This window comes from Oryx dammah, unplaced genomic scaffold (assembly GCF_014754425.2).
Source record: "Oryx dammah isolate SB20612 unplaced genomic scaffold, SCBI_Odam_1.1 HiC_scaffold_29, whole genome shotgun sequence".
Taxonomy (NCBI): domain Eukaryota; kingdom Metazoa; phylum Chordata; class Mammalia; order Artiodactyla; family Bovidae; genus Oryx; species Oryx dammah.
The window spans coordinates 16,455,003-16,477,078 of NW_024070213.1; the positions used below are offsets into that span (position 1 = coordinate 16,455,003).

The following is a 22,076-nucleotide window of genomic DNA, read 5'->3' on the forward strand; positions in this document are numbered from 1 at the left end:
CAGATTCACGTCCATTGAGCCAGTGATGCCATCCAACCATCTCATCCTCTGTTGCCCCCCCTTCTCCTCCTGCCTTCAATCTTTCCCAGCATCAGGGTCTTTTCCAATGAGTGGACAGTGGATGGATTTGCGCACCCCCCGCCTTGTTTTTTTTTAGCATTTATTTTCTGGCAGCGTTGGATCTTTGCTGTGGCACTCGGACTTAGTAGTTGGGGCTCGAGTTCTTCTCTACTTGCAGCACGTGGGCTTAACTGCCCCCAGGCATGTGGGATCTCAGTTTCCGGACCAGAGATCAAGCCCATGTGCCCTGCACTGGAAGGTGGATTCTTAACCACTGCATTGCCAGGGAAGTCCTGGATCTGCCCTTTCTTGACGGACAGCGTGGTGGTGAAGAATGTAGGGTATGCTGGTTCAGTTTGGTATCCGCACATCCACTCGTGCTTAGGGACCAGCAGAGTTTTACCCACCATCACTTCTGCACTGTCAAGTGCCAATGACAAAAGCAAATAACATTTTAATTTTATTCTGAAAATAACTTTAAAGTTCTCAGGGACCCTAAGGAGCTCATGAACTACACTTGGAGAAATGCTGACACGGAATGGTGTTTTGGCTTAATCTTCCTGGTTAAAGCACCCTAAATCAACAGGCTTTTCTTCTTCCCTCCTTTCCTCAACTGCTCCTTCTGTTTTTTTTTTTTTTTTAATTTATTTATCTGGCAGCACTGAGTCTCAGTTTCAACATGTGGGATCTAGTTCCCTGACAAGGGACTGAACCCAGGCCCCCTGATAAGAAGGGCAGAGTCTTAGCCACTGGACCACTAGGGAAAAGTCCCTCCTTCTGTATTGTCTTTTTTTTGGTGGGGGAAAGTTTCTCTGTCCTTGGTTTTGAGATATCAGTTTTCCTCTTTTTTTTCTTATTCTATTGAGATGTATTTCACATACCATCAAATTCATCAGAGTGTAGGATGCGGTGGTTTTCAGTGCATTCATAAGGTTGTATAATGTCCCCACTGGAATGTCTAAATTCCAGCATGTTTTCATCCCCTGCCCCCTCCCCACCCCAAGAAACCCCATCCATGTTAGTGGTCACTCTCCAGGCCCTGGTGACAAAGTCACTTTCTGACTCTACAGATTTGCCTGTTCTGGGTATTTCATAAAAACGGAGCCATACCAGATGTGGACTTCTGTGTCTAGCTTCTTTCACTCAGTGTCATGTTTCTGAGATTCATTTGTACCATGTAGCAGCACTCCATTATTTTTTTATGGCTGAATAATATTCCTTTGTTTGGACAGATCATACTTCATTTATCCAACCAGCAGTTGATGGACATCTTGGTTGTTTCTATTTTGCGGGTATTAAGAAGGCTGCTGTGAACATTCCTGTGGTGTATGTTTTCTGTTCTCTTGGGTATGTACCTAGGAGCACACTGTTTGGCTCATTTACCCGCTGAGCAGCACTTCTCAGTTGGTGGTGCAGATCAGTTTTTAAAATTTCCCATCTGCTATGGACCAATACTTCAGTAAAGTACAAAGTCATGGGCTTGGATGATGTGGCACTATTGAACTCCTGTGAAAATCCCTAAATGTTCACTCTTACTCTCCGCTTGCTTTGAGCTTTGACTTGGCAAAGGGTGGCTACAAATTGCACCAACCTCTCCTTTGCCTCTTTCACTGAAGGCTTTTTCTTCTGACTCCTAAACATGGCTGACCTCCAGAGTCAGTCCCAATGCTCTGCTATGCTCTCTACACTGTCTCATTGGAAACCCCATCTACTCTCGTGTAATTTAACGTGATCTTTATGCCAAAGACAACCTCACATCTTTAATCCTGACCTCTCAGGTTTCAGTTCCACGTTTCCACTTCCTGGCGGGGCATTTTCAGTTTGATATCTTGCACCATCTCTAACTCTGTGTAAATAAGACATGGGCTTTTCCCTGAATCAGGCTTCTCGCAGCGTCTTTTGTTGATTAATGATGTTGCTGCTCTCCGGGCCACACAGTGACACTCAGAGGCTTGAAGTTATCTCTGCCTCTTCCCTTTCTCCTCAGTGCCCATATCTAGTCACCAAATCCTGGTTTGTGCACCACAAGGCTTGCAGGATCTTCGTTCCCCAACCAGGGATTGAACCCATGCTCCCTGAAGTGGAAGTCCAGAGTTCTCAGCCATAAGGACCACCATGGATTTCCCCCAAGTCCTGCCGATTCCTCCTTTCCAATGTCTCTCGCCACCATCGCATCCCCTTCTTTCCCATGCTACATCTGCAGGGAAGGCCCTCAAGTGCTCCCCCTTCAAGTCTTGCCACGACCTCATCTCTGCCTGTAGCTGCTTCCTCTGACATCCTCCACCAGGGGGCTCTCCCTGCCACTCCTGCTCAGAAGCCATCAGCGATTCTACCTGACCATTCCACACAGCATTAGCTCCCAAGTCCAAGATTCAAGGTCTACCTTCTAAACTACATTTCTGGGCAAAGCCCCCACCCTCCTCCTCCAGCTAACTGATATGCTAGTTTCTGCTCAAACATGCCTTGTGTCGGGAATTCCATGGTGGTCCACAGGTTAGGACTGCACTCTCACTGCTGAGGGCCCTTCAGGGTTCAATCCCTGGTCAGGGAATTAAGATCCCACATGGAATGTGGTGTGGCCAAAAAAAGAAAAACCCACCAAACACACAAACCACAACACCACCCCCCAAAACAAACAAACAAACAAACATGTCTTATGTCTTTAATCTCTAGACCTTCACTCATGCCAGTCCCTTTGGGTGGGACACCTTCTTCAACTACCCTCCTAACCAAGTGAAGCCCTACCCATTCTTGAAAAACACTCAGTTCAAGTGTCTCCTTCTTTAGGGTTACTGTAGACCACAATTAATTCATGACCCTGCGCATTATGGACTCATGCCTTAAATGCATGGCGCTTAGGACAAAGTCTCATTTGGCAAAATCATTATGTAATACAAGTTGCCATTCCTTACACTAGTGTTCCGTATTAAAACTATCACAAATTCACAATCTCTTTTCCCAAAGTCCTTCTGTGTCTTTGGATCTCCCATAGCATGCTATCCTGCTTACTTCATTTTCTGATGGGTTGATCTACAGTAACTGGCACTTAACAGCGGTTTGAGTGTCAGTTTCCTCATCTGTAAAATGGGGACAGGACCTGCTCCATTGATTATGTAAGGGCTAAAGGGGATATTGCATATAAAGTAGTCAGCACAGCCTAAAATATTGTAAGCAGTCACAAAGGCTCACACACACATGCAGATTCACATAGAGGGAGTCTGTAAACTAGGTCTTATCTGAGAAATTCTGATGAAAGTGGTATCAGGGGTTCCAAATCTAATCTTCTTTCCATGTGACAATCAAATGACTGAGGGATTTTCTTGCCATCTTTACTTTAAAAGAAGAGTCACTGTGTATTTATTTTAGAAAGATACTGACTCTGGCTTGCCAAGAGCACTTTCACTAAAATGCAACATACGGTTAAATTAAGGCACTGGATGGTTAGAAGACCAACTCTGAGGTTAAGATGAGATTTGACAGCCTGAGTCCCAGTTCTGCTACTTACTAGCTGTCCCCTTAGGCTGGTTAATGAGTTACTGCTTTTGGTCCTCAGTTTTACTAGTAGAGTATCTAGGTCCTGGCTCATATTTCACCCTGGTCCATATCAGATGCTCAGTGAGCATGAGATGGCATCAACCTCTCCTTTGACAGAGGCCTGCCCAGCAACCTCAACCGACCGGCCTCAGACACAGTGAGTGCCTGCATGCCCACCTCCCGTCGAGGCTCTCCCCAGAACTCCACACTCGTGTGCAATGTGGAGTGGGCACCCGCCTAACGGGACACCTCAGACCTAACAGGCCCCAAACTCATCTGCTGATGTCCTTCTCTCAGCGAGCCTGCTCCTCCCCTGGCTTCCTCATTTCAGCAAAGCTTTCTGCTCAGCCCTTCTGCTCACACAAGGCTGAGGCCCTGCCACCTTCCCCTGCTCCTGAGCCCCTCCCCTCCCCCAGGCAACCCCATCTGTCAGCAAACCCTGTCTGTTCTACCTGCAAAGTGAACCCAGAATCTGACCACTTCTGCCCTTGGTCCATGTTGGCGCCATCCCTGGCCTGTGCTATTACTGTCGTCTCCTGACTCATCTCCCCCAGGGCCTTCAGTCACGCTCTGCTCTGCAGGAGCTGAAGTCCAACCAGAATGCCAGACTGAGCTGCTCGCCCCTCCCCCACCGCTCTCTGACTCATCTCTGACTCTGGGCCGCCCTTCCTGGAATGGCAGGCTTGTGCAAACCTTAGAGCCTTCACATTAATACGTTCTTGGCCTGGGATGCTGTTTCACCGATGAGCTCAAGTACCTCCAGGGCTTCAGGTTTTTACTGAAATGTCACCTTATCGGTGGGGCCTTCCCTGACCATGGTATCTTGAGATTGCACACGTTGCCCCACCCTGTATGCCACCAACACACACTTCCTGTTTTTCTTTCCTGCTTCATCTTTCCTATTTTCTCTTGGCACTTACTACCCTTCAACATGCTGTATATTCTACTTACTGGTCTTTGAAGGCAAGATTTTTGTCTCTTTTCCCCCACACTATACCGCAAGTGCCTTGCAGAGTTCCTGGTACACAAAAGTTCTCAAAAATATTTGTTGAATGGATGAGAGAATAAAAGAATGAAAGAACAAATACTCGGTATCCTAGGGAGTGAATAAAATATGTATTGAGCATCCATTATGTGGTCAGCAATGCATTAGGCGAAAGGAGACTACGGTAGAGTTGTAAGAGATGCTTTCAGACTCTGAAGGAGCATTTTAGAGAGAAAAGAATACCAAGCAATGATGTTGTGTAAATGCTAAGTGATGGAAATGCCAATGTTGTAGAGGTTGGAGAAGACAAGAGGTCAATAATGAACAGAGCAGTCAGGATGAGCAGAGAAGAAACAAGGGAAGAGAGTTCCAAGGGAGAATTATGTACTAAAGACCCAGAGGCAGGAGAGGGCATGGAGCAGTCATGTCACTAGACCGGGCTGACTACAAGACAGGGCAGGACGGTTTGGAAAACCAGAGTCAGAATTTGGGGAAATAATAGGGGGAAAAATCAAGAGGATTGGACTTCTCTGGTGGCTCAGAGGTAAAGAATCTGCCTGTGCCAGTGCAGGAAATATGGGTTTGATTCCTGGACGAGGAAGATCCCACATGCTGTGGAGCAACTAAGCCCAGGTGCCACAACTACTGAGCCTGTGCTCTAGAGCCTATGTGTCACAACCACTGAAGCCTGAAAGCCCCAGAACCCATGCTCTGCACAGAAGAAGCCACTGCAATGAGAAGCCGAGAAATGCAACTGGAGAGTAGTCCCCGCTCCCTGCATCGAGAGAAATGCCCGTGCAGCAGTGAAGACCCAGTGCAGCCAAAAATAACCTGAGCTCATCACCTGCTTCCGGTCTACCCACTTCTGCCTTGGCCCCTCAGCAATGGGCTAACATACCTCCAGCCCAGGCCAACTCACCCTCACCTCTTGTGAAAAGATCTGGTTCACAGGGTCAACGGGCTCCTTACAGTAAAACAACTGAAACTGATCTCAAACTCAAAATTCATACTTATCGTCAGAGGTAAAGGGATGGGAGACAGCGGATCCCCCCCAAAAGGCTACGTCCGTCCATCACTGCTCTTAGGGATAGTTCACTGACAAAATTATGGCAACTCTGGAATTTCTAGCTAAAAAAGATGGACGGAAAAACCTGTTTCAGCCTTATATCATCTGGATGCTGAAATTTTTCTAAACTATGAGAAAACCATTCCCACAGATAATGGGTATTTTGCTTTGGACAATGGAAGGCCACTTTCAGGATCAAGTTTCAGTTCAGTTTTCCTAAGAATCACAGACTAGAATATAAAACAGGACTGCTTTTGAACATGGCTTATTTGTATTATTTATTTATCTTTGGCCACGTGGCATGTGGGATCTTACCTCCCCAACCAGGGACGCTCCCTTAATTGGAAGTGCAGAGTCTTAACCACTAGATGGCCAGGGAGGTGGCCGTCTAATGGCTTATTGGCATTGACAGTTTATTTTTTATCACATATTTCCACCATGCTAGCTTTATCATGATTATTTCTGCTGTGAAGAACTGCCATTCACATTTCTTTCACCAAAGTGGAAATTCCTCATACTGAAGGGCTACACAGAGGAAAGGAAGGCGAATGGAGACAGGAAAGAGACTAAAGCCCTGTGCGACTCTGGCTCTTTGTGGTGATAGGTGACTGATTGGTTACTGACCACACTGTCAGCCGGGGGAACACTGGGACATTATGGACCTGGAGGTGGGGTGACGCTCACCTCTGGAATTTGTTCACAATGGTCCTGTCTCTGTTCAGCAGATTAAGCCTTGTTGATGGTATGGCCAAGGAGACAACACAGCTGCCCCACTCCAACAGTCCTCTGTGGTTCAGGCTGAGTCACATGCTGAATGGTTATTCATAGGATTCAGATTCTTGGAACCCATGAAACCTTATAAATCACTGACTCCAAACCCTTCATTAGAGAGAGAAGAAAGCAAAGCCCAAAGGGGCTAACTGGCTTGCCTCAGGTTAATAGAGCAGAGCCCCAGTTAGAACCCATATCACTCGATTTCTATGCTGATACTCCTGTCACAGGCCTTGGCACCTGGCAGAGGCCAGCAAATACATCACTAGTCACTGTTGTCGTTCAGTCACTCAGCCATGTTTGACTTGTTTCGACTCCATGGGCTGTAGCCCGCCAGGCCCTTCTGTCCACGGAATTCTCCAGGCAAGAACACTGGAGTGGGTTGCCATTTCCTTCTCCAGGGGATCTGCCCGACCCAGGGACTGAACCTGCATCTCCTGCATTGTGGGTGGATTTGTTACCACTGAGCCACCAGGGAAGGCTCACCAGTCACTAGCTGTGCACGTTTAAAGCTACGGCTATGTTATTCTCTGATTATCTGTTAGACACACGCACGCCCACATCTGCTTATCATCCTATCCAAAACCATTTGAAAACTTCATCTCTGCTAAATTTAGGTACTCCTTGTTCTTTCTTTCTTCATCAGTTCTTGGGGACGCCCCCTGCCTATCTTCTTAGGGTGCAATTCATTTCTGAAAGGGACCTCCGGCTCAGTATCTTAAACGTTTTGATGACTGTAGAACAGAATTCAGGGATAAATGATGAAAATGTCCTCAGAATAAGAACAGAGGGGGTGTGTTAAGGGTAAACTAGTAAATGGCTGTTATCTGTGAGAAAGGAAAAAGGCTCTTATGAAGGTTACAAAGTTGTTTTTTTTTTTTTTTAATGGAATTCCCTGGAGGTCCAGTGGTTAGGACTTGGTGCTCTCAATGCTGAGACCTAAGTTCAAACCCTGGCTGGGGAACTAAACTCTCATAAGCTGAGTGGAATGGTGTGACCAAAAAAATATAAAAAGGAAATATTAGTTTTTTTAGTCATTTAACCCAAGCAACCTAAACATGAACTGCACCCAAAGTTCCATCAAAAGTCAGTTTTTTATTGTTCCACTCAAGCCAGGGGCTCTTAGCAGTTAACAGGCAAGGCCATGTTAAGATTAGCGCCAACGATACAAGCTGGCAATCATGTGTGCAAACTGGTGTTGAGGCTGAGAAGTTATGATGTTATGATGAGACAATAGACCGACCCTGAAGCCACATTCCCTTGTATGACCCCATCGGGAAGAGGTACTCACTGGCTTCTGAGCCTAGGAAAAGTCAGCACCCCATCACCCTACCCCCACCACCCTGGGTCAGGGGCCAGCCCTCAGGACTACCTCAAGCCTTATCAGATGCTCGGAACGATTTGTGAATGTTTGTCTGCACAATTACAGTCTTTTCCGTACTATTACAGATTGTGCAAATGGTCACATAGTTTTTTGTTATGACAAAATTTATAGACTGAAAGAATGTTAAGGCTGTTGACTTGCAGTGGAACAGGACAGCAGATGTTGACCGACCCTCAGGCACTTGAACACACAGAAATGCCTTTCCTAGCAAAGATAGCAGCCTGAGGCTTACATTCAGAGAGTGTTTTTGTTTTTTTTTTAATCACATTGTAAATCTTTGTAAATTATCGAACCACATGGTGGCAACTTCTAGCCAGATTATCTGATTCGAGCTAGACTCAGGAATGAAGAGTAATCTGGTTGAGAAATTCAGCTTTGCCGCTTGGGCAAATCACTTAGATTCTTCCTACCTTGATTTCTTTACGTCTAAGGTAGGGATGTAAAGAAAAGAATGTGGCCCCTCCCACATTCTAGTTCTTCAAGGACCATGCCAGCAGCCACTGCAGCTGCCCACCAACGGTGCACCTAGGGGGGAATTCAGGATGGAGAAAAACTGCAAGGATTCTGTGCTTTGGATACTGGCCTAGATAGTTCAGATGTATATATAAGGGACAGTTGCAACGAGTCCAGATTCTTGCGTCTTCACATACACAGAAAGGCACTAAAATCATTCACTTGAGACGTCTGCTCTTTGTGACTGGCAGTAATCTTTTGATGCTCAAAGTGTGTGTTACCTACTCAGTTGTGTTCACCTCTTTGCGACCCTACGGACTGTAGCCTACAGGGTGCTCTGCCTGTGGCATTCTCCAGAGGAAGCTTCCTGACCTAGGGGTTGAATCCGGTCTCCTGCACTGCAGGCAGGTTCTTTACTGTCTGAGCCACCCAGGAAGCCTCTCTGAAGCTCAACTACATGCTTTTTTCCAAGCAAGAAACATTCACATATTAATATGTCCCTGATCTCTTTGGAGCCTTCCTCAGAGCAACCCAAGAGGCGGTCTTCCAGGCTATGTTCCTCAGTAAAGGCCCTGAATTAAAACTGCATTTGCCATTTTTAGGTTGTGTGTTTTTCTTTCAGTCAAGAGGCAAAATACTAGCCATTTTGCAGGCTGTTGCGCAGATTATAAGAGAAAATATCCTTAAAAAAGCATCAAACATGTACTTCCTTGAGGCCACTTAAGAAATATTTACATATGAGCAAATATTTTATACAAGCCTATCTATACCTAACTTCTTAAAATCTGAGTAATATCTTTTAACCAGTTTTAAGACATACACTCTCAGGCTCAAGCCTCTAGCCTTGAGCTAGGGGTGGGAAATTTTGGCCTTCGCCCATCTTGATCAGATTTTAACTAAATTAAGTCTATAGCAAGTTTCAAAAATAAAGCTCTGAGTTGCCCCCAGTACTCCCAGGAAGAAGGCGATTTGCCACGAAGTTCACCCAGCTTCATTTAGTCTGAGGCTCTTCCTCTGCAAGGGTCTGTTTGAGGCCTGGGTGTGTGTGTGTGTGTGTGTGTAGGGGTGGAGGTGGGAACTAGCAACATGCTCACATGGTCATACATTTAGCAACGTGCTCACGTGATCATACGTTGTTATAAAACGTGTAAGATATTTTTGAATTCTTTTTCTTAAAGAAGGTCACCAAGATTAAGAATTTTCAGGTCCCACAAATCCTAGGTTATTAAAAAAAAAATCAAGCACTACAACAAAACTAGGCATTTGTTGTCATTGTCATTCAGTTGCTAAGTGGTGTCCGAGTCTTTGCAACCCCATGGGCTGCAGCACGCCAGGGTTCCCTGTCCTTCACCATCTCCTGGAGTTTGTTCAAATTCATGCCCATTGAGTCTGTGATGCCGTCCGATATCTCATCCTCTGCCATAAGATCTTACAAAAAATCCTGAACGAACATTTGGGCCAACTCAGTATTTCAGACCTGGGATGCCTGTTTAAGTCCAGGAAGGGAAGGAGTGCGGAAGTCACCTACCAGAGAGCTCTATCAGCTGGGAGCACAGGCTCAGCACAGGTCAGGGAGAGAGGCGGACGGCTGGCCAGGCCTGCAGAGCCCCCAGCCTCATCTCTGCTCTCTCCAGGCTTCCCCTCCTCTTACTTCTTACCTTTCTTTTGTGTCTTGTGTTACTGCTTCCTCCTCTTCTTTCCCTGTTATAACCGCCTAAAGTCTTCTATTTCCTGCTTCTCAGCTTTTACACTTCATGGTTCTCTCTCAAAAATTTTGAACTAGTATGTGGCAGCCTGAGTTTTTTTCCCCCTTTTGATTCCTGGCACTGGTTGTGCCAGGAACCAAAGTGAAGAAATTGGAGTTCTTCATTCCTGTTGTGACTTGATCTGGCCAGGGGTTGCCCCAAGGCTGCCAAGTGGCAAATTAGCTTTATACAACCCTCTCAAATAACTTGTCTTGGTAATTTTTCTCCCTCTTGTGAAGAGTTGCCAAATCTAGGCTTTAAGTACAAAGTAGGTGAGACTTCTTTTTCGCAGCAAGTATTCCAGCAAGTGAAACAATAAACTCTTCCTGAACCAGCTGGGATTCTAACAAGAGAAAAGACAATGGCATCACACCCTCTAACTGAACCTATGAATCCGAGCGGGTGTGGGTATTTATTGGGTTCTGTTTCTCTAACTTTGTGAGCATACCTACTCACTCTTTATTCAAGTCTGTGGATTTGGTGAATTTTAGTACACTCGCAATGTTGTGCAACCACGCCCACTACTAATGCCCTAATACCTCCATCATGCTAACCAGAAACCCCACACCTCTCAGCCGTCACCCCCAATTCAACCCTCCTCTCATCCCCACTAACCACCAATCTACTTTTGTCTTTATGGATTTGCCTCTTCTGGGCATCTCACATAAATGGAAGCAGACATTACGTGGCCATTTGTGTCTGGCTTCTTTCGCTCAGCACCACGTTTTCAAAGTTCATCCACGCTGTAGGAAGTATCAGTATGTCATTTCTTTTTATGGCTGAATATTTCACTTTATGAATATTAATATTTTATTTATCCATTTGTCAGTTGGGTCATCCACTGTTTGTCAATGATAATAATGTGATGAATATGTGTGTACAGGTTTTTGTGTGAACATATACATCAACTCTTTTCAGTACATAATTAGGGGTAGAACTGCTGGGTCCTACTATAATAACTGCTTAACTATGAGAAACTGCCAAACTGCTTTCTTCAGGGGCTGCGCTGTTTGATGTTCCCACTAACCACGCATGAGGATTCCAATTTCCCCACATCTTCACCAACAGTTGTTTACTCCTTTTTTTGGTTACAGCCATCCTGGTGAGTGTGAAGTGGTATGTCATTATGACTTTGATCTGCATTTCCAAAGACTAAAGATGCTGAACATCTTTCCATGTGCTTATTGGCCATTTGCATATCTTTAGACAAATGTCTATTCATATTCTTTGCCCATTTTTAAACTGAGTTGTCTTTTTATTGTTTAGTTATAAGAATTCTTGATATATTCTGGATACTAGACCCTTACCAGATAAATGATTTACAAGTATTTTCTCTCTCTCTCTTTTTTGTTTCTCATTTCTTTTCACTTGCTTTATAGTATCCTTTGATGCAAAAAAGTTTAAGATTCTGATGTTCACATTATCCCTGACCATCCATGCTGAAAAAAATCCAATTTCTTTATCAGCATCTCAATATTACTTGAAGATTTGGGAAGAACTTTAAAAACTATTTAAAATTTTGTGTTTTATTTATTTATTCTGGCTGCACTCTGCGGCATGCCAGGATCTTAGTTCCCCAACCAGGGATCAAACCCACACTCCCTGCATTGGACGTATGCAGTCTTAACCCTGGACCACCAAGGGAAAGTCCCCAAGTTAGGTATTTTAGAATATAATAAAAGCACATATACCTTAAAAATATAAACCGAGATTAAGACTTGAAGAAGTTTGAAGCTTCTGGTGAGACGATGACCTGGCTACTGATAATTACTATTAGGCTCTTCGTATAAATAATAGAAACGCATGCTATCTAGGGGGTCTTCCGAGGTGGCTCAGCAGTAAAGAATCTGCCTCCAATGCTGGAAACACAGGAGATGCAGCTTCGGTCCTTGGGTCAGAAAGGTCTCCCAGAGGAGGGCACGGTATACTCACTCCAGTATTCTTGCTTGGAGAAGCTCCACTGGCAGAGGAGCCTGAGGAGCTACAGTCCATAAGGTCGCAGGGAGTCGGACACTGAAGCGACTTAGCACACATGCTATGTAGGGATTCCTAGGTTTTGCTTTTGTTTCTTTCTTTCAGAATAACTAAAGAAGAACTAAAACATGGGGTCAAATTATTCTTTAGCTGAAGAATGAGGGTTTCTAGTAGCCCTTCTGGTTCAATATTTTTAATTGGGGCCATGTATATTGTATTCCAACTATAATCAGTCTTTTCCACCAGAGTCTGAGGTATACACCATGGGAGCCTTAAAGGGCACTGTTCCAGCTGGCCTCTGCTTGCTGGCTGGCAAATAGAAGTATTATATTCGTGGACAGTAATCCAGAACGGTGTCCAAGCCCATCTGAGTTTAGAATCGCTATCACAGCAGAAACTGGAAACCTCAAGGGCTGTAAGCCACTGAGCACGTCCACATGGAAGCCATTTCTCATTACAGCACATACAAATACACAGCGACCAGGCTCAGCCTTCTGGGATCTCATATCCTCCTCAGATTAGCACACAACATACTCACATGAGTTCTTTCTTTTTATAGTCAGCTTTCAGTTGCCTACAAAATTACTCTCTCACCACTTATAATTTTGTGTAGCAGGTATGACCATGTATGCTTTTCTTATCTAAATGCCATAGCAATATGATAGATACTTGATACTGAAAAGCATCTTTAATTGACAAAAGCTTTTTATTTTTAATTTAAACTTAGCCTGTGGTTAGTGTGGGGTATTTAAACTGTCCACTCGACTTCATGCGAATCAAGAACAAAACCTGAGTCTTACCACTTTTGGCTGAACTTCTCTCTGCTTTCTGACAAACGGTCCCTACAGTTAGAATGCAATGACATTTCCATCAGAAGTCTCTATCGCTAACAATTATGGTATATGAAGTTCTCAAATGGAATCCTTTGTTCAGGGTGTCCAGAGTTTCACAAATCTCACTTATGTTCAAAGCCACTGCTTGAACAGGGAGGAACTCAGATTTAAAAAGCAATCCAGGGACTTCCCTGGTGGTCCAGTGGTTAAGACTCCATGCTCCCAATGTAGGGGATGTGGATTCAATCCCTGGTTGGGTAACTAAGATCCCACATGCCCCACATGCCACATAATACAGCTAAAAAATAAATAAAATAAAAAGCCATCCATTTTAAGCCAAAAGGAAATCCTTATCCAGAAATCACTCATCTTTAATTTTAGTGTCTTACTTGCCACCTTCCCCATTCTAGCTTTGAAAACACGGAGAAGTAAAGATATATACAGCATCTTTTGGGATACACAAATCTTAAGCTTTGAGGTCTCTAGGAAGCTATTGCTTCACCAAGAGAACTTCAGGTGGGCCCTAAATCTCCTTGCCCTTGTCTTCAGTAACTGCAGGGAAAATGTCAACACCCTTCAGCCCCCACCTTAATAACTCTCTGCTTGAGAAGGACAATTCACCTAGAATTCCATGAGGGCATCTAATTTTTGTTAGAGCTACAGGTCACAACTGAAGGCCTGGAGAGAAGATCATCTCTATTATCTATCTGATAATAGACAGATTATCATATATCTCATGTTCCCAAAGACCAATTTTACTAAAGATGAGGTAACGAGTTAAGCACTGTATCTCATAAATTTTAAAATTATATTTAACTCATAACAAGCGGCAATAGTTTGAAACAGAATACAAAATTTACTTGCATTTTAAAAAATAATATAGTCATCAAAGAGCTTTCTTATTTGATAAGAAATCAGAGCTTATCTGACAAGAGATGATAATGATATAATAATGTCATTAGTACATTAACCCTATGATTCAGTAATAATATAATATTTGAAAATTTAGCAAATGGGGAAACCTAAGCCAACAAAGGTCCATCTAGTCAAGGCTATGGTTTTTCCAGTAGTCATGTATGGATGTGAGAGTTAGACTATAAAGAAAGCTGAGTGCTGAAGAATTGATGCTTTTGAACTGTGGTGCTGGAGAGGACTCTTGAGAGTCCCTTGGACTGCAAGGAGATCCAAACAGTCTATCCTAAAGCAGATGAGTCCCGGGTGTTCATTGGAAGGACTGATGTTGAAGCTGAAACTCCAATACTTTGGCCACCTGATGCGGAGAGCTGACTCATTTGAAAAGACCCTGGTGCTGGGAAAGATTGAGGGCCAGAGGAGAAGGGGACGACAGAGGATGAGATGGTTGGATGGCATTACTGACACAATGGACATGGGTTTGGGTGGACAGGGAGGCCTGGTGTGGGTTTATGGGGTTGCAAAGAGACACGACTGAGCGACTGAACTGAACTGAACTGAACTTAACTGAAAGCTATAAAGAATCTGAGAGCATTCTGTTTATCCCAAAGATCACAGGATACAAGTTTGACATCAACTGTTACAAAAAAGGGACTTGAAGCCACACATTAAGCCCGTAGCCCTCAGACATGTGAGGAAGCGTATAACATGGAGAGCTGTTAAAACACGGATCACTGGGCCTCATCCCGAGAGTCTCTCGTTTAGTCCCCACTAAGAATCTGATTGCCTAACAAGTTCCTAGCAGGTCTGATGGTGCTGGTCCCAAGACCACACTTGGAGTCTCCTTAGAAAGGAAGGAGATGAATATCTATTGAGGGAAGGGAGAGAACAATTATTTAAAACTATCCTGGGTCAGGCTTGGGCAAGGATCGATACAGTCTATCTCACCTGGTCCTCAGAGCTTCTCCAGAACAATGCTTCTTTCTCACACTTGGCCAGAGCAGAATGAGAGCAAAGGGCCTGCCTAGGCAGTTTTCTAGAAATAGGCAAGCTCTTCGATGACTATATCATTTTTAAAAATGCAGGTCAATTTCGCATTGTTTCAAAATATTGCTGCTTGTTATTAATTAAATATAATTTAAAAATATGTATCAGATATAGCACTTAACTTTTAACCTCAATTCTTTAGTCAAATTGGCCTTTGGGAACATGAGGAAAAGGATGGCTGAAGCTTAGTAACTGGTTGATGGTGAAAGAGTTGGCACATATTTAATCTTATTATAATTATTTTGTGGCTGCAATTACTTTTGTGCATATGTGTTTAATTACTGGATGGCCAGGGAAATCCCCCAATTTAATCTTAATTTTAGAAACATGCACCTAGGCCTGCAGGTCTGTACAGATGCTTGTCCTGCCAGCTCACTCTGTCACACCGCCCCCATTCCCCCCCCCTATGAAGACTCAATCATGCTTTCCTCTGCAGCTCCTTTATGGAACCTCTGGTGTCCCAGCCAAGCTGGACTGCCTGCTGTTCCTCAGGTCTTCCTCACTTTTCCTGCTCTCCACATACATGCTCACTATCCTTTGTTGTTGAAAAGTTCCCCTTTCCATCTCCACCTGACTAGAATCTTCCATACCTTTTAAAGTCTAGCTGAGATGCCATTTCCTTTTTCAAGATTGAACCCCATTTTTAAAAGGCTGCCGGATGGAACTCCTTCAGTGAATTCCCATGGCTGCCCAGACAGATTTCATATCAGTGGGCATGTAATTGCTTTGTTAAATTACCCTGTGCATAGAATCTCACGGGCCCTGTTTTACACGTCTCTGAAAAGAAATGGGCTTCCCAGGTGGCGGAGGAGTAAAGAATCTACCTGCCAGTGCAGGAGACACAAGAGACGCAGGTTCAGTCCCTGGGTCAGAAAGATTCCCTGGAGTTGGAAATGGCAACCGACTTCAATATTCTTGCCTGGAAAATTCTATGGACGGAGGAGCCTGGGGGCTACAGTCTGTGGGGTCACAAAGAGTTGGACATGACTGAGTGACTGAGCACCCAGGCACACTGCAAAGAAATGGTTCTGTTTGATATTAAAGTTAGACTGGCATTCAAACATGAAGTTCTGTGCAACGTAAGATATTGGAGTGTAGATTAACAAGTTGGAAAAATATATTTAAAAGAAATCCCCAACAGGAAGCTTTAGGTTATGATGAAGTTTGTGGCTATGAATTAGAATAAAGATAAAAGTCTAAAATGAAGAATGGACCTAGCCTTTTGGGATGAGATGAGGCCTTGAAAGTCTTTAGGACAATCTCCTCACTTCACAGTCATAGCATTTTTGGACCATGCTTTGTATTATGGTCAGAAGTCTCATTTGTCTCATTAATGCTGCTCAGTTGCCCCCGTGCCTAGCTGAGGTCTCTTCATTTTGCTACTTGAAAAAGAAAAAACTTTTTGCCCTGAATGATGGATTTAGTTGTGAAGGGCCAGGCCTGACTCTGGTCCAAAGGGAGCTGAACTGTGGGACCTCCTTTGATTTTAAAGGTTGCTAACCATAGTGGTGCTGATTCTGAAGCTCCAAGGAATGAGTCCTCACCCCCAAGTGCCACTTTAGATGAGTCTACCAGCCAAGCTGCAGTCATGGCCAAGCCTGAAGGAGGAGCTTGTGCTAGGTGGGGTGACCATCTGCTCCATTTGGCTGATGCCATTTTTGGCTGCTGAGAGGTACCTAACATGCTGATTACATCTTGGTTCAATCATGTAGAAAGAAAAGAGTAGAGGATACCAAGGGCCTTTGTCTTTCCCATCCCACAAGCTCCTCCCAGTCCCAAGGTGGTAAAGAGCAGGGATTTCAGAGGTGGGCAGAAACGGGTATGAACTGGAGGTCTCAGCTTCCTATCTGCACAAGGAAGCCAATAAGAGGACTGTATATAACTTAGGGGTAATTGGCAGGCCAGGCGGGGTATTGTTGAGTGCTTTATAAATGTCAGCTACCAATGCCATTATCAACACACTCTAGATTCTCTTCCGTCTCTGTAAGCGTCTCTCCGTGGCATTTCAGTCCCTCCCTGATTCAATTATGATACCACTGAAAAGTGAAAATGTTAGCAGGGTTGTGTCTGACTCTTTGTGACCCCATGGACTGTAGCCCCCTAGGCTCCTCTGTCCATGGGATTCTCCAGGCAAGGATGCTGGAGTGGGTATCCATTCCCTTCTCCAGTATTGACTTCTAAAACCATTATCTTTATCAACTGTTATCAATCGTTATCAACTGTTTTCAAGCTCAAGACTAGGCTTCACAAGACAAGCTGGAGGTGCCCTTGGAACCTAAAGCCAGTCCCCAAACTAGATCATTCCCTGGCACTGAACAACATCTAACCCTCACTTGACCTCTCCACATTTGTGAAAGTCACCGTCACCTTTTCAGCTCTCCTAGCAGAAGGCCTGAGCTTGTTTCCCCCCCCCCCCCAACTATTATACTTCTTTCTCTCTCTCAGGCAATCAGTTCCCAAGTCATTCACCCACACTTTCACTTATTCAGCAAATATTTATTGGGCCCTTTCCACAAGCCAGGTACTGTTGAACAGAACTTAAATGATTGTTGCCCTCATCTGCCCATATATAATCACACGTTAGCATGTGTACTCACTCGGAAGGGGATTTCAGTCCAGAGGAGAAAGTACAACAGGGCACATAACTTAAAATAAGAGGCAGGAAAGGACTCTGCGAGGAAGTAACAATCTGAACCGAGGCCTGAAAGAGGGAAAGGCTCGGTGAGGTGGGTAATGAGCACAGAGTGCTCTTGGTAGCCGGATCAGCAGGTACCATGGCTCAGGTGGGAAGGGCCTGATGCCTTTTCTGAGGAGCTCGGGCAAGGCCACGTGGCCACAAGGCTGTGAACTTGCTCAGGTTGAGGCTGGAGTGGGAGATTCCCAGGGGTGTATGGAACCCCTGGTGGGGGCTGAGCCAAGAGAGGGATGGGGTAGGGTCACCCTGGCTGTGCCAGGGAGAACGGACTGAGTGGACAGGAAGAAACTATAGAGACCTGTCCAGGGGCTATTCGGGCAGTTCTGGTGACAGATGGTCAGTGGCTGTGATGATGGAGGGATGGAGTGTATCTGAGGCACAATGGAGGTGGTGCTGATAGAACTCGGTGACTGGGGTGAGGGCAGAGTGAGAGGGGGAGGTAATAAGGCTGGTTCCTGGGTTTCTGGCACATGCAGCTGTGTAGATGAAAAGTAGTCACGGAATCTATCTTCCAAACTACTCTGTACTCCTGGATCTGCTCCCAGGACAGTGCTGGCCCATCGCTCTCCTTTCAAGTATCTGCGATGGCTCCTGATCACCTGCTTCAGTAAGCGCACACTTCTTCCCTTGGCTTTCAAGGATCCACCACCTACATTTCCAGTCTTTTTTTTTTTTTAATTTTCTTGGCCGTGCCATGGGTCATGTGGGATCTTAGTTTGCTGACCAGGGATTGAGCCCGCACCTCTTGCACTGGAAGTGCAGAGTCTTAGCCACTAGGCCAACAGGGAAGTCCCTTCCAGTCCTATTTTCTACTACTTCTCTACTTAGGTCCTGCTTCAGTCCAACTGGACCACTTCCTGTTCCTGGATGTGTGACCACATGTCCTTGCCTTGGTCCCTATTCCTCACCATCTCAGTCTGCTGAAACCCTATTCAACGTTCAAAGTTCATCAAAGGTCCAGTCATTAAACCTCATAAAGCTCTGGGAATCTCTGCCAGCACTTAGAGTGCCACCTGTTATTGTGGTTACGAGAGTACTTATCGCCTGCCTGTTCCCTGCCCCCAACAGACCATAGGTCATACCTTCGGGTGCCCAGCCCCATTCCTCATCCTGTACCACTGCCCTTTCCTTTGCAGGGGCAAGCACAGTGCTTCACCCACAACAGGTACATTTTGCTGAATTTATTTGGAACAATTCGTGTTGCTAATTATGCTAAGGAACGAGGAGACCTGAGTCGTTGAATCGGAGATGTTTTCCAGTGGCATCTGCCAGCACCAGAGCTCACAGCAAACTTTATCTTCCACCGAACTCCTAGCAATCAGATGCAAGACAGACACACACATGCCCCTCTTGACAGCGTCCTCTGCCTGTTTGAAATTCTCCAGTGCAGTAAGTGCTCTTGAACTTACCCTTTCCTTGCAGCACCTAATATCAAAAATTACAGCCTCTAACTCAGGAGCTTTAAAACTGCTTGCTGTAACCCATTAGTGGGTCTTGAAATCAATTTAGTAGGTTGTAAATGATACTAAAAAATAAAATAGAAAATAGCTAAGCACACTACCTATATTCAGAATGAGTAATGTTTCCTGAAACTTCTGTTTCCAATACAAGTATACATCTGTGTGTTTACTGGGTCATGATGTAAAATGTTATTTCTCACTTTGGGCCCCAGTTCAAAAGGTTTGAAGGCTACTTCTGGGTAGACCAAGACCAGCACACAACTCAAACAGGGAAAGATGTTAGGGAACCAGTAATGAGACTATCTAACTAAAACAGTGAGACATTCATATTTTATCCCCTTAAAATGTGAATGTCTGATATACCCAACTCTTCAGGGGACCTGCATTTCAGAGCTTTTAACCAAAATTAATCTCGTTAGTAGAAAGCGAGTCAGAAATTGTTTCCAACTACAGGCCTTTTGGTACGTCAGGCAAGGATTTCCTCCCGTATCCCACTTCCCCAGGAGAGGTGGTTCAGGAGCTCCATTGCTGAAAGGCTACTGGTTTCTAGGTTACAATACACAGAAGTGATGATACTTTTGTAGAAGCATATTTACAACCAGAAAAATTCACCCTTTCTTCCATGCACTGTCAACAAGCTTATCAATGTATGTTTCTGTGTATGTATGTAACCTAAACCTAGAAAATACAATCCTATATATCCACATGTGAAACTTAGGCCTTATCAATTTAGGGGTCAATGTGAAATCAAAATGACCTAAAAATGAGATATACTATGAGTTACTGAAGGCAACGACACATGTGGGCTAGGAAGAGGGGATGTGGGCTACAGCAGGATGGGCAAGGGGGCTCAGGAATGTGATGGATGTATTATACCACGTTTTTATTACCTTGATGCTTGGTGGTAATGAGAGGATGAGGTTGGAGGAGTAAGCTATGGAGAAAACAACTGTCTAGACAGGTGTATGCTTCATGATAGTACACAGTAGTCCACTACAAGTGCATAGGCTGTATTTGATTATGTCATCACTAAAAAGACAGATTCCAAGCCTAATTCTAGCCGCAGCTCCATTTAACAGGTTGTCCCTTATAATTTGTTGCTCCCTGTGTTACAATCTCCATTTATAGTTGAGACATCAACAGCTGGCTTCCTAATGAATGAAATGTAAACACTCTTAATTGTCAATTATAATCCCAACAAATAACTGGGCCTGGAAAAAAGGGCGAAGAAGTAGGAAGTTCAAAGCTGGTGTGGTGCAAAGAACCCTAGATTGAAGCACTGATAAATTTGGGTTAGATCTGCGTGGCAGCAAGTAAGTTCCACAACCTAAGGTTCCTGCCACCTCTAAAATTTTGTAATTCTACATGGGAGGGTAAAGGTGATCTTTATCTGGAAGAAACAGAGAGTATCTTGGCTTGATGTGTGATGGGCAAATGACAATATTACCCAAGGTTGTTTAAACATGAATTAATGCCTTTCCCATTATCTAGATCAGATTAGCACCCTTTAGGTGATATTACATGTCAGTGTCTCTACCGACTACTCCATAAATTCCAAATTTCTTACCAGTATTTAAGGCTTTCCACATCTGCCCAACTTTATCTCAAATTTCTTGTGGTTCAGACCTGCTCCTGCACCCACCCTCCCCAACAAGTCTTGTTTAATTCTTCACCACCCCTACTCTCCTAGCTGAAGTCCCATAACCTTCATAAAGCCTTCCAACTACTCAAATATTTAATATCAGCTTATGACCTTTGAATTCCTACCAGACTTTATAGCACTTCTATCAGATAGGCATTATTATGCTCATTTCATAAGTAAGGAAACTAAAAGCCCAGAGAAGTTAAGTGGTTCACCCAGCATCCTAGTTTGTGAGCAGCAGGACTGATTTGTTTGCCCTCCAAGTCCACACACTTTTTTTTTCCTTACTGTGCCATGCTGCTCCATCTATTAAAAAAAAACCATAGAGGAAGGATGCATTAAAAAAGCCCATAAACCAGTTACAATGCGGTTTGTTGTGACATAAATGCAAATACACCACATCCTTTGAACTACATGTGTAAAACACGCTTGGGGTAGCGTGAATAGTTTTTAAGGGGTTGCCAGCCCTGTTTTCCAAGCCCAGTACTAAAATAATATTCCACGGTAAATGACAGGTGGGTGGCTAAGGACAAGAAAAACCAGTATGGTTAAAAGAAGAAATTAGAAACGGGACAAAAAGATGAGAGTGTAATACAAGCTGGCAACGCACACAAGAGACACAGAATATGCAAGCATGGAGTATGGGGCTGAGCGGGTCCATAGGACTAAAATATCTAAGTTAGGGAGCCTATACCTGCCAATGAGAAGCGCGCGTGTCTGAGGGTTGATATTAATAACAGCAGTACACATGGAGAGAGAGTAGAACTCAAGAGAGAGACAAATAAGGACAGGTCGTAGGGACACAGGGCAGAGCATGGCAGGATGAGGGTGGTGGCGCCCAATGAGGGGCCAGAAGGGTACAAGAAGGGTCGAAGGGAAAGGTGAAGAGGTTCAGAAGGTACAGTGCCCCCGGACTCCAGAATAGTGTCATCTTCCTCTCCACAGCTGGTTGGTATATTTAAGGATTGACACCCGCACCCCAAAAAGCCCTCCCGGTGGCTCCGGGAAGAGGGCGAGGTCACGTCCCCGTCTCCCGGGGACTCCGAGAGGGGTCCTTACCTAAGAAGATGGAGATGATGAGCCGCAGCGCCTGTTCTGACGCGCCCAGGGACGTCGCCAACTTGTTAAGGCTCAGGTCTTGGAAACCCCACTGCAGCCCCCTCGTCAGCTCCGCTTCCATGTCCCCCTCGGCTGCGGACGCCATCTTAGCTCCGGGCGTCCCCCAGGGACCCCTCTGCTCCGCGCGCCCCGAATGTGGGCACCGCGCTGGAGCTTCACCCCCAATTCCGGCCGGGAGCCCGCCCACGGCGTGCGCATTGGCTGCGGACCCGCCCAAAGGCTCCGGGCTCAGTCGGTCATTGGTCGGCTCGGGCCGGGGGCGGGGCCTCACGCGGCAAGGTAGGCCGGGGGCGGGGCCTCATATTTGTAAGGCAAAGGTGACTCGGCCCGAGAAAGAACGCGGGGCAGGCCGGGGGCGGGGCTTGGAACAGGGAACCAGATCCGCGATTGGAAAAG

General features: G+C 45.0%; 1 protein-coding gene across 1 annotated transcript in view; it reads right to left on the reverse strand.

Annotated features, from left to right (window-relative positions):
* LPCAT3 (lysophosphatidylcholine acyltransferase 3) overlaps positions 1 to 21,866 on the reverse strand; it is a 33,718-nt gene extending 11,852 nt beyond the window's left edge. Inside the window, exon 1 of the mRNA XM_040235046.1 lies at positions 21,621 to 21,866. Coding sequence (XP_040090980.1) covers positions 21,621 to 21,765 — 145 coding nt within the window. The 5' untranslated portion in view covers positions 21,766 to 21,866. The remainder of the gene's footprint in view (positions 1 to 21,620) is intronic.
* Between the last annotated feature and the right edge of the window lie 210 nt (positions 21,867 to 22,076).